General features: G+C 45.5%; 1 protein-coding gene across 1 annotated transcript; it reads left to right on the forward strand.

Moving 5' to 3' along the window:
- Positions 1-4,482: 4,482 nt before the first annotated feature.
- On the forward strand, positions 4,483-6,662 carry rbbp8l (retinoblastoma binding protein 8-like). Its single transcript, XM_039011598.1, has 4 exons — positions 4,483-4,515; positions 4,633-4,724; positions 5,057-5,901; positions 6,658-6,662. Exons 2-4 carry the CDS (start codon positions 4,654-4,656, stop codon positions 6,660-6,662), a joined length of 921 nt encoding a protein of 306 aa, XP_038867526.1. The 5' UTR covers positions 4,483-4,515; positions 4,633-4,653.
- The last annotated feature ends 5,838 nt before the right edge of the window (positions 6,663-12,500 follow it).

The raw sequence follows: 12,500 nt of genomic DNA on the forward strand, positions 1-12,500 counted from the left end.
TGGGTGGGTGGGTGGGTGGGTGGGTGGGTGGGTGTGTGGGTGGGTGTGTGTGTGTGTGTGTGTGTGTGTGTGTGTGTGTGTGGGTGGGTGGGTGGGTGTGTGTGTGTGTGTGTGTGTGTGTGTACTGTATGGGCATGTAGCAATGTGTCTGTCTGTGTTTGGGGTATTTTATGTAGCTCAGTTGGTAGAGCATGGCACTTGTAATGGCAAAACCGTGGGTTGGATTCCCAGGACCACCCATATGTAAAATGTATGCATGAATGACTGATAAAAGCACCTGCTAAATGGCATATACTGTATATTATAGTATTATATTCATTTTTGTGCCACCAGTGTGTGTGTCCGTGTGTATGCTGTTTTAAAGTAACTGTCCAAGTGAAAATATCACTTTTAAAAGTGTATATTCTTTTAACCCATACCCAAGGAATATTCTTGACTCATCTTATACTTGTATTTGTGGCCAACGCATACATTTGAAAAAAAAAAAAAACTTTTAAAATCCCAACTTAAAACTTGTATCTCAAACAGACCGTTTCAGACATGCTTGCTATTTATTTGTATTTTTAACTCTTCATTTTTGGGAAAGGGTGAGTAAATATTCCACGGGAAAGTCTACACATGTGGTATTCGGTGCATGTGACAAATAACATTTGATTTGATTGGATATTTCCTCAAAGAGAAAATGATGTCATCCTGCCTCATTGGCTGAGCTGGCCAATCAGCGGTCTACTCGTATGAATATACTTAATGACCGGTATGCTCCCACACCATTCTGTTATCGTGGGTATAGTCACACCATTCTGTTATCGTGGGTATAGCCACACCATTCTGTTATCGTGGGTATAGTCACACCATTCTGTTATCGTGGGTATAGCCACACCATTCTGTTATCGTGGGTATAGCCACACCATTCTGTTATCGTGGGTATAGCCACATCATTCTGTTATCGTGGGTATAGCCACACCATTCTGTTATCGTGGGTTTAGCCACACCATTCTGTTATTGTGGGTATAGCCACACCATTCTGTTATCGTGGGTATAGTCACACCATTCTGTTATCGTGGGTATAGTCACACCATTCTGTTATCGTGGGTATAGCCACACCATTCTGTTATCGTGGGTATAGCCACACCATTCTGTTATCGTGGGTATAGCCACACCATTCTGTTATCGTGGGTATAGCCACACCATTCTGTTATCGTGGGTATAGCCACATCATTCTGTTATCGTGGGTATAGCCACACCATTCTGTTATCGTGGGTTTAGCCACACCATTCTGTTATTGTGGGTATAGCCACACCATTCTGTTATCGTGGGTATAGTCACACCATTCTGTTATCGTGGGTATAGTCACACCATTCTGTTATCGTGGGTATAGCCACACCATTCTGTTATCGTGGGTATAGCCACACCATTCTGTTATCGTGGGTATAGTCACACCATTCTGTTATCGTGGGTATAGCCACATCATTCTGTTATCGTGGGTATAGTCACATCATTCTGTTATCGTGGGTATAGTCACACCATTCTGTTATCGTGGGTATAGCCACACCATTCTGTTATCGTGGGTATAGTCACACCATTCTGTTATCGTGGGTATAGCCACACCATTCTGTTATCGTGGGTATAGCCACACCATTCTGTTATCGTGGGTATAGCCACACCATTCTGTTATCGTGGCTTTAGCCACACCATTCTGTTATCGTGGGTTTAGTCACACCATTCTGTTATCGTGGGTTTAGTCACACCATTCTGTTATCGTGGGTATAGCCACACCATTCTGTTATCGTGGGTATAGTCACACCATTCTGTTATCGTGGGTTTAGCCACACCATTCTGTTATCGTGGGTATAGCCACACCATTCTGTTATCGTGGGTATAGCCACACCATTCTGTTATCGTGGGTTTAGCCACATCATTCTGTTATCGTGGGTTTAGCCACACCATTCTGTTATCGTGGGTATAGCCACACCATTCTGTTATCGTGGGTATAGCCACACCATTCTGTTATCGTGGGTATAGTCACACCATTCTGTTATCGTGGGTATAGTCACACCATTCTGTTATCGTGGGTATAGTCACACCATTCTGTTATCGTGGGTATAGCCACACCATTCTGTTATCGTGGGTTTAGCCACACCATTCTGTTATCGTGGGTTTAGTCACACCATTCTGTTATCGTGGGTATAGTCACACCATTCTGTTATCGTGGGTATAGTCACACCATTCTGTTATCGTGGGTATAGTCACACCATTCTGTTATCGTGGGTATAGCCACACCATTCTGTTATCGTGGGTATAGTCACACCATTCTGTTATCGTGGGTATAGTCACACCATTCTGTTATCGTGGGTATAGCCACATCATTCTGTTATCGTGGGTATAGCCACACCATTCTGTTATCGTGGGTTTAGCCACATCATTCTGTTATCGTGGGTATAGTCACACCATTCTGTTATCGTGGGTTTAGCCACACCGTTTCTAACACGGAAAAGCTGCTTTTTAACATATTTAATTACCTTTTTTGCTTATAAGAAAAGTATTTCACTGGACAGTTACTTTAACACTCAAGTATTTCATTAGACAGTTACTTTAACACTCAAGTATTTCATTAGACAGTTACTTTAACACTCAAGTATTTCATTAGACAGTTACTTTAACACTCAAGTATTTCATTAGACAGTTACTTTAACACCAGTCTGCCTCTAGCTCCATGTTTGTCAGTGTTTGACCCCCCGCCGACCTCTGTGCTTTAGGTTGAGGGCGGGGCTGTGTGACAGGTGTACTGTGACTCAGGATGTGGCCAAGCGCCGGCAGCAGGAGTATGAGACCTCTCAGATCCAGAGCCTACAGCACATCTCCATCCTGGGTAGCTGACAGCTAACACATCCCATCAACCCCATTTAGAGTGACAATTATACTGTGACATTCGAGGAATCTCTGTTTTTTTTTGTTTTTTTTAAGGAACCTCCCATGTCACCCAAAATGTTTATGAGCTTCAAAATAGTAAAGGCGCCATTTAACGGTACATTTATTTATTCATTTCTTTATTTATTCATTCATTTATTTTTTTAATTTTTATTTTTTTAAATTACCTTTCAATTTGGCATGATCAAAAACCACTCATGATGTCGACCAAATCACGTCAAAAACAGGAGACTACCTGCGTATGTTCATCCACTCCAAAATAGCTCCAGTATCCAAGCAAAGCACTGTGGACTAACACCACTTGATGAACGGAAAGAGACAAACGTTACACAATTCCCCAACGTGTAATGACAGTTGGCAATTATCATTGGGTCTACATTCTTGTAGCCTGAATTAATTGATGAGTCTTTCTGACGAAATAACCTTTTATTTTTTTTGTAGAAAGAAAAGTTGGTACACCTGAAAAGAGACTGTCAGGTATTAGGCTGATGATAAGTGCTGCCATATGTGGAAAAACAATTGTTTAAACCATGACACAGATGTGGGGATTTTCGTTTAATTCGGAAATAAGCTTTTATTTTCATCTTTACCACTGTACAAATTGCATTTTAAACAAATAGGAGAGTGGGTGACAGATAGCCTAGTGGTTAGGACGTTGGGCTGGTAACTGGTTCAAATACCTGAGCAGACAAGGTGAAAAGTCTGTCCTTGAGCAAGGCACTTTAACCCTCGTTCTCTCCAACAATGCCGTACTACTATGGCTGACCCTGTAAAAACTGCAACTATCCGGTGTGTGACAATAACACAACTTGTTTTGTTGTTGCACTAATTAGAGAACACCCACCCCCCCACCCCACACTGCATTTAGGAGGACTCATGTTCCATTTTAGGTGGTCATGAGACCCCCCCTGTGCCCCCTGTCATTTGCATTCTGAGCTTCCCTTCTCCACATGTTTCTCTAGCATTGTGTAAAGATCCAACTAGGCTCCCTGTTTTGTAGCTACAGTGCAGTATTTTAACATTAGCCATGGCCTGGGGACTATTTTCAGTATTTTGTATTTTGTAGCTGGAGAGATGAACACGATGAAAAAGGAGAACCAAAGGCTGCGAGAAGAAGTCAGGCATCTGAGAGCGGCACTAGAGTAAGTTCTGTATGTTTTACACGTGAGTCTGTGTTTCTGTCTTGAGTGTTGGGAGCGTAACATGCTTGTCGTTTCAGAGGTCAGAGTGGACATTCCTCCTCCCAAGATGCAACTCCAGAGGTCAGACAATCGGCTGACCTTTCACCTTCTGCTATGCCACACATCCTCACAGCCATCAGGTCTATTAACCAGCCACCAGAGGGCGCCACTGCAGGGCTGTCCATAGTGAAGACTGAGACAGACCACAGTCTCTCTTTTAGAGTTGACGGTGAGAGTAAAGGAAACACTTTCGTTATGAACCTAAAGGATTTACAGTCATTTAATGATGACTCATCATCATCACCAGTATAATCATCAGGATGTATTTTCTTCTTGTCTTCCCGACAAAACAGAGACACTACCTGAACGCAGAGATGTGAGGGGATTGAATGGGAAACAATCCTATGTAAGCATATTTTGTTTGTCTACAACAAATCGTTAACTAAAAATATTTAGGAATATATCACAGGTCAAAATGTCCTTGTCCTCTCTCAGCCACCATCTCTCTTTTTATCTCACAAAGGAATCCCATAAGCCCCTATCCATGTCCACTCCCATCCCACAAGCATTGAGGCCAGAGCACATTACAGCCAGAGGCAACACTGGGCAGAAGAGGTAAGCAAGTGAGGCAATAACAGCAAATAGAGAAAAGAGAAACACACTGGCATTCAAAATGTTCCTCTCTTTCTCCTCTTTCTCCTCTTTCTCCTCTGCCCCCTCTTTCTCCTCTTCCCCCTCTTTCTCCTCTTCCCCCTCTTTCTCCTCTTCCCCCTCTTTCTCCTCTTTCTCCTCTTTCTCCTCTTTCTCCTCTTTCTCCTCTTCCCCCTCTTTCTCCTCTTTCTCCTCTTTCTCCTCTTCCCCCTCTTTCTCCTCTTCCCCCTCTTTCTCCTCTTCCCCCTCTTTCCCCTCTTCCCCCTCTTTCTCCTCTTCCCACATCCCTCTCTTAGAGACCATAGCGTGGAGATGGTTGGTCATCAGCGCTCCCCTGTCGCTCCCACCATTCCACACCCCCGACTTGTCCAGAAAGACAGGCCTCTCCCCTCTTCATCCTCCTTCTCATCCTCCTTCTCCACCTCTTCCTCTCTACCTGGAGATGAGAAGCACAGTCGTCACCTGGTTCATGCTCCGGTCCCTTACTGGCCGCGCCCCATCAAAAGTGCCCGTCTCTCCCTCCCCTGGCCCCTGCCGGAGCACTCCGACTGGGTCACCGTGGCCACCTCTGTGGACGACGGCTTGGTGTCCCAATCCAAACATAACCCTAACCTACCACGCTTCCCCAATCTACAGACCTACGTCCAGCAGAACAGCAGCCTTGGGAAGGCCTGGCTCAAGCCCAGCCAGGCCAGCCTGACCAGGAGTCTGTCCACCGAGCACGGGGAGAGACCAACAGCATGGGTACAGGAGCGTGACAGGCGGGTGGCGCCACACTCGTGGAGGGAGGCAGTGGTGCAGACAGAGATGGTGTTTGGGGAGAATCTGAAAGAGGCTGACTCTCCTCTGGACCTGTCTGATCCTGGGAGATGCAAAAGCATTAAGTCACCACAGGACAGCAAGGCCAGCCCCACGCTACAGGACATGTACATAGAAGGGGAGACATCTAACAGGACCACCAGGACAGACTCCTCGCCACAGAGCCAGGCCTGTCCCCCCTCTTCCTCATCCTCCTCTTCCTCCACACCTGCTCTTCCTTCATCCTCCTCTTCTACACGTCCCACCAGCCAACAGAGGCAAAGCCCCAACAACCACAACCTTAAGGTGCTCTACTTGATCCGACATACACTACCGTTCAAAAGTTTGGGGTCATTTAGAAATGTCCTTGTTTTTGAAAGAAAAGCACACATTTTTGTCCATTGAAATAACATAAAACACATGATTTTCATACAGAGGCCCATTATCAGCAACCATCATTCCTGTGTTCCAATGGCACGTTGTGTTAGCTAATCCAAGTTTATCATTTTAAAAGGATAATTGATCATTAGAAAACCCTTTTGCAATTATGTTAGCACAGCTGAAAACTGCGGTTCTGATTAAAGAATCAATAAAGAAAGTTCTTTGTTTCTGGCCATTTTGAGCCTGTAATCGAACCCACAAATGCTGATGCTCCTGATACTCAACTAGTCTAAAGAAGGCCAGTTTTATTGCTTCTTTAATCAGGGCAACAGTTTTCAACTGTACTAACATAATTGCAAAAGTGTTTTCTAATGATCAATTATCCTTTTAAAATTATAAACTTGGATTAGCTAACACAACGTGCCATTGGAACACAGGAGTGATGGTTGCTGATAATGAGCCTCTGTACACCTATGTAGATATTCCATTAAAAATCAGCCATTTCCAGCTACAATAGTCATTTACAACATTAACAATGTCTACACTGTATTTCTGATCACTGTTATGTTATTTTAATGGACAAAAAAATGTTTTTTCTTTCAAAAACAAGAACATTTCTAAGTGACTCCAAACTTTTGAACAGTAGTTTATATCAAATAGCATGTGAAATACACATACCACTCACTGTCATCTGTCATCGGCCGCTCTGTTACCGTAGGATAAGGAGCATCAGATCACGAAACTCCATGACTCTGTGCATACCACACACCATCACAAGCACGTACACACACACACACACACACACACACACACACACACACACACACACACACACACACACACACACACACACACACACACACACACACACGTGATTTAGTCATGTGATATGTCTAACCCCATCCACAGGAGGAAGAGCAGCCAGAGAAGGAGGAAGCTGAGGGGAAAGTAGATCAAAAGACAGGAAAGGACTCTGAGGACAGGAAAGTCCCTGTTCTGACCATCTCATTGCGCCCAGGTACAGGACAGCTCGACAAGTGTTCTTGTACAAGGGCATGTACAGCTGTGTCCATACCTGTGTTAGTATGTTCATTGATGTTTCTCTGTAATTACAGTGGTGCTCCTTGAGGCTCTGAATTCTGGATTGCAGAAGCAACTTTTCTCCAACGGCAAGGCAAGCATCTACTCTTCCTATATGTTCACGGCGTATAAAATGTAACAGATCTGAGGTCATTTTACAGTTAGTGTCATGTCATTGTTTGACATTTACAGTCAGGGAGCAGATCAGACCACCAGGAAGTGGAAGGCAGTCTGTCTGAGTCAGAGAGCAGCCAGAGATCCAAGAGGACTGGGCTGGACACAGACACAGAGGGTAAGGATGGATAGAGGGAGGGAGAGGAGACAGAGAGAGAGAGAGAGAGAGAGAGAGAGAGAGAGAGAGAGAGAGAGGGAGAGAGAGAAATATGGAGAGAGAGAGAGAGAGAGAGAGAGAGAGAGAGAGAGAGAGAGAGAGAGAGAGAGAGAGAGAGAGAGAGAGAGAGAGAGAGAGAGAGAGAGAGAGAGAGAGAGAGAGAGAGAAATATGGAGAGAGAGAGAGAGAGTTTTGAGTTTTAAATAATCTTTATTGGGTCTGGGAGCCCACCACACAATAAATACTCATACAAAACCACAGTTACACATCAATTAAAAACACAACTCCAACTCCTCCTCCACAGTAACTAAACACAACAGCCTCTGAATACCCCATATACTCAAAAACAGATCAATATTGTTGACAAGTTTATAATAGGCAAACTCAACCCTTAGTCTCGCTGACACCATTCCCTCCAGCATTCCCACCACATCCACAGACCCTTGTCCCCGAATACTGTTCTTTCGGGTCTTCCATATCGCTAATTTTGCTGCACCTAACACAAAATTAAGCAACACAACGACACCCTTTTGACTGAACCTGTACTTTGGCCCAAATACATACAGTTGGGAAGAGAAAACCTCTCCCAACGTTGAGAACCAGTCAGTGATCAGGTCAATCATCCCGACCAACCTGGGACACAGTAAAAACAGGTGTGCCAGAGTTTCAGACTCTGCACAGAATGGACACCCTTCCCCAACAGTAGGGTCCAGGTGTACCAGATGCATTTTGGTGGCTATAGCTCCATGTATTATCCTCCATTGGAGGTCAGCCGTCCTCTTATCAATCGGCAGTTTGTATAATGATCGCCAACAGCCTTTTGGGGAAGCACCTGGACCAAGCACACCCGCCCACCTCGTCGATTTTACCCCTTCCAGGGAAGAGGCATGGGACACCTTTACACATATTCTGTACATGGCCTTCTTTCCCACCTCCTTGAACTCCCCCAGCTCCGGGGTATCGAAGGAAAGCAGCATCCCCACGTCCTCCTCAAATGCCCCCACCGCAGCACTAACAATCAGTGCAGGGAACACATAATCCAGACCCTCCTTCCACCGATCAGAATTGGAAGTGTCAGTCACATACTGACGATGAAGAACTGGCAAGGAGTCACAGACCTCAGCGACGACCTTCCTCAGTAGGCGAGATGATCGGATCCCCGCTCTTTCTCCCAGCTCCTCCAACGATCTGCTCCTGCTCTGCATCAGATGACCCAGCTTGGTGCACCCGACACCTAACAGGCATGAACGCAGGCTGGCTGAACCCAGAGCACTGGACTGGATGGCAGTGTTATAAAAAAGAGGCTCTTCAAAAAGCCACATCCCTGGTAGCGTGCCGGCCTTACGGGACTTGACAAGAACCCTCCAAGCCTGCATAACAGACTCATAAAATGGAGTCAGGCCATTCAACTCACCCCCCTCCAGCTTTAAGAGGAAAAGGTGCTCGTCTAAGCCCAAACAGCCCGCTCTCCTCATCAATGCGTAGGCTGTGTCGACCCAGCTAGAACCGTCACTGTACAACAGTCTCTGGGCTGCTTGAAGCCGGAAAGCCATGATCCTAGAGGAAATGTCCACCAGGCCTTGTCCCCCCTCGTGCAGTGGCAGGTACAGGGCTGCAGCTTTGATCCAGTGTTGTCCAGACCAGAAGAAATTGACAAGGGTCCTCTGAAGCTCTTGTATCAGACCCTTTGGTGGCTGCAAAATCATTAGTCTGTGCCACAGGGTAGAGGCAGCAAGATTATTAATTACCAGTACCCTTCCCCTATAAGACAACTGGGGTAGCACCCATTTCCATCTTGACAGTCTGGCACACACTTTCTCCACTACACCCTCCCAGTTCTTTTTCTGAAAGACATCAGAGCCTAGAAAAACACCCAATGTCTTCATCCCATCTCTGCCCCACTGAAGCCCCCCTGGTAACCGTGGAGCGGACCCTATCTGAAGCTGACCTGCCCACAGCGCTTCACTCTTTCCCCAATTGACTCTAGCTGAGGAGGCACCCTCATACACCATTAAAGCGTCTGAGAGAACCTTAACATCCTCAGCCCCTGTAATAAAAACTGTCACATCATCTGCATACGCAGACAGTGCTATCATGGGTCCCTTCATTACACCTGGCACAGAGAAACCAGTAAGCTTCGCTCTTAAAAAACAAAGCATTGGTTCAATCGCCAGACTATATAACTGCCCTGAAATTGGGCATCCCTGCCTGATGCCCCTTTGAACAGGGATGGGGCAACTCAAACCACCCCCCACCTTCACCATACACGAGGCCCCAGCATACAGTAAATTCATCCAAGACAAAAAAACATCCCCAAACCCAAAGGCTTTCATCGTTTTAAACAAATACTGGTGGTCCACTCGGTCAAAAGCCTTCTCCTGATCCAAAGAAAGTAAACCCACATTTACATCAGACAGTTTACAAATGTCTAAAACATCTCTTATCAGAAACAAGTTGTCAACAATTGAGCGATCAGGTACACAGTAGGACTGGTCCTTGTGGACCAACAATCCCAGATACTCTTTCAACCTGTTTGAGAGACATTTAGAAACTATTTTGTATTCTGCACACAGCAAAGCAACAGGTCTCCAATTTTTTATGAGAGCCAAATCCCCCTTTTTTGGCAACAGTGAAAGCACCGCACGTTGACAGGATACAGGAAGAGAACCCTCATGAAAAGATTCACACACCACTTCATAAAAATCCTCCCCAATAGACCCCCAAAAATGCTTATAGAACTCAGATGGTAAACCATCAATGCCAGGGGCTCGGCCTGTTGAGAGCTGCATAACTGCTGTGGACAGCTCTTGCAGTGTAATGTCAGAGTCCAATGCGACTCTCTGTTCAGGTCCCAATTGAGGAAGACCGTGTAACAACTGTTCAGTACACAGAGAGTCACAATCCTCCGCTTTATAGAGGGCAGAGTAGAAATCCACGGCATGTTGACGCATTTCACTGTCATCCGTGGTCACCTTCCCATCAGGGAGACGAAGGCAGACCATCTGTTTACGTTGTAATTTCGACTGTCCAAGGTTTAAAAAAAAAAAAGCACTAGGAGCATCCATGTCCTTGAGGGAAGCGAAACGAGACCTAATCAAGGCACCTTTCACTCTTTCATGCAGAAACGACCTCAGTTCATGTCTCTTGTCCTGTAAGTTCATGACTAGTCCAGGGTCATTCTGAGTGAGCAGCTTCAATTCAATTGATTTGATGTCCTGCTCAAGGGCCTTGATAGTCTCTTTAACTTCAATTTGAGACAAAGCAGTATACTGTTGACAAAATACTCGTATTTGGGCCTTCCCAACATCCCACCATTGTCTCAAGGACTCAAAATTCCCTTTTGTAACCCTCCATTTTTCCCAAAACAACAAAAACCGTTCACAAAACTTGACATCATGTAACAATTTAACATTAAAATACCAGTAAGGTGATGACCTTCGTGGACAGGACAAGTGAATATCAACAGTAACCATGTGATGATCAGAGAAACCCACAGGAGTAATGGCACACCTTCCAACCCTACTACAGTATTGATCAGATACGTACAACCTATCTAACCTTGCTGCACTGACACGACCTTCATTCACTTTCAACCATGTGTACTGCCTAACTTTTGCATTCCTTACTCTCCACACATCAGAAAGCTCTAACTCAGTTAATAGGCCAGACAGGAAAGTGGCCGACCGCAGGTGAGGTTCTTCAGCGTTGCGATCAACAGTAAAATCCACAGTACAGTTCCAGTCCCCCCCTAAAACCATACACCCCTCTTGGTCACACTGTCTTAAGGTTTCTTTTATTTTATCAAACACAACAAGACGCTCTGTACCCTCATTAGGAGCATAAACATTCAAAAACACAAACAAAAACCCCATAACATCCACCTTGACCAATAAAACCCGACCCTTGACAATCTCTGTTGTAGATATCACCGTCACCCCTAACCCTGAGGAAAACAAGATGGCCACCCCAGCACTGAAATTAGTACCATGACTGAGTATATGCTGCCCCTCCCACCACATTCCCCAGTCAACCTCATTATCCTCATCACTATGTGTCTCCTGTAGGAAAACTACATTAAGCCTTTTCTGTTTTATTACTTCTAATACCCAAGCCCTCTTATTCCTGTCCCTTCCCCCATTAATATTGAGAGAGCCCACCCTTAGTACCTCCATATAGAAAAGAGAAAGGAAAAGCAGAAGATACCACAGAGAAACCAAAGAGAAAAAAGACACCCTATGAAGCATGATCATCATCATTATTTAAATTTTTTCTTATTAACCTGACCACGTTTCCCACCACCTTTTGCTGCTGTAACAGCAGTAACAAATTTCCTCAAGCGAAACCGCTTCTTCTCACTCAACTCGTCCAACCCCACCGTCTTCTGTAACATCACAGCTGACCTCACAAACTTATCAACATCAAAATATTCTGCCAATTTGACAGATTTCCCAAAAGTCTGATCCAGAAAACCATTTACCTCCTCTAGATCATAAATTGAGTCCTCACCAGCTGCTATCATATCAAAAGAGATATCCATGTCCTTCTCCTGATCCTCCTCAGCTGAAGCCACAGACCACTGACTCCCCTCTACCACATCCCTTTCAACACTCCCCATTTGCACCCCATCACTCGTACCAGGCATCTCCTCCACTACCTGGGAGACTATCCCCACCTGAACCCCATTACTCGTGGTGGGCATCTCCTCCACTACCTGAGAGCCTAGCTCCACATGAACCCCCTCCTGTTCCCCATTACTCGTAGTGGGCATCTCCTCCACTACCTGGGAGACTATCCCCACCTGAACCCCATTACTCGTGGTGGGCATCTCCTCCACTACCTGAGAGCCTAGCTCCACATGAACCCCCTCCTGTTCCCCATTACTCGTAGTGGGCATCTCCTCCACTACCTGGGAGATTAGCTCCACATGAACCCCCTCCTGTTCCCCATTACTCGTAGTGGACATCTCCTCCACTACCTGGGAGATTAGCTCCACATGAACCCCCTCCTGTACTCCATTACTCGTAGTGGGCATCTCCTCCACTACCTGGGAGATTAGCTCCACATGAACCCCCTCCTGTACTCCATTACTCGTAGTGGGCATCTCCTCCACTACCTGGGAGATTAACTCCATATGAACCCCCTCCTGTGCC

The sequence above is a fragment of the Salvelinus namaycush genome, chromosome 16 (genome assembly GCF_016432855.1).
Source record: "Salvelinus namaycush isolate Seneca chromosome 16, SaNama_1.0, whole genome shotgun sequence".
Taxonomy (NCBI): domain Eukaryota; kingdom Metazoa; phylum Chordata; class Actinopteri; order Salmoniformes; family Salmonidae; genus Salvelinus; species Salvelinus namaycush.

Bases quoted from the DNA above. Each gene is read 5' to 3' on its own strand.
- rbbp8l (XM_039011598.1), top strand. From the start codon at position 4,654: ATGTCCACTCCCATCCCACAAGCATTGAGGCCAGAGCACATTACAGCC. The intron at 4,725-5,056 runs GTAAGCAAGTGA...TCCCTCTCTTAG, and splicing joins GGCAACACTGGGCAGAAGAG to AGACCATAGCGTGGAGATGG.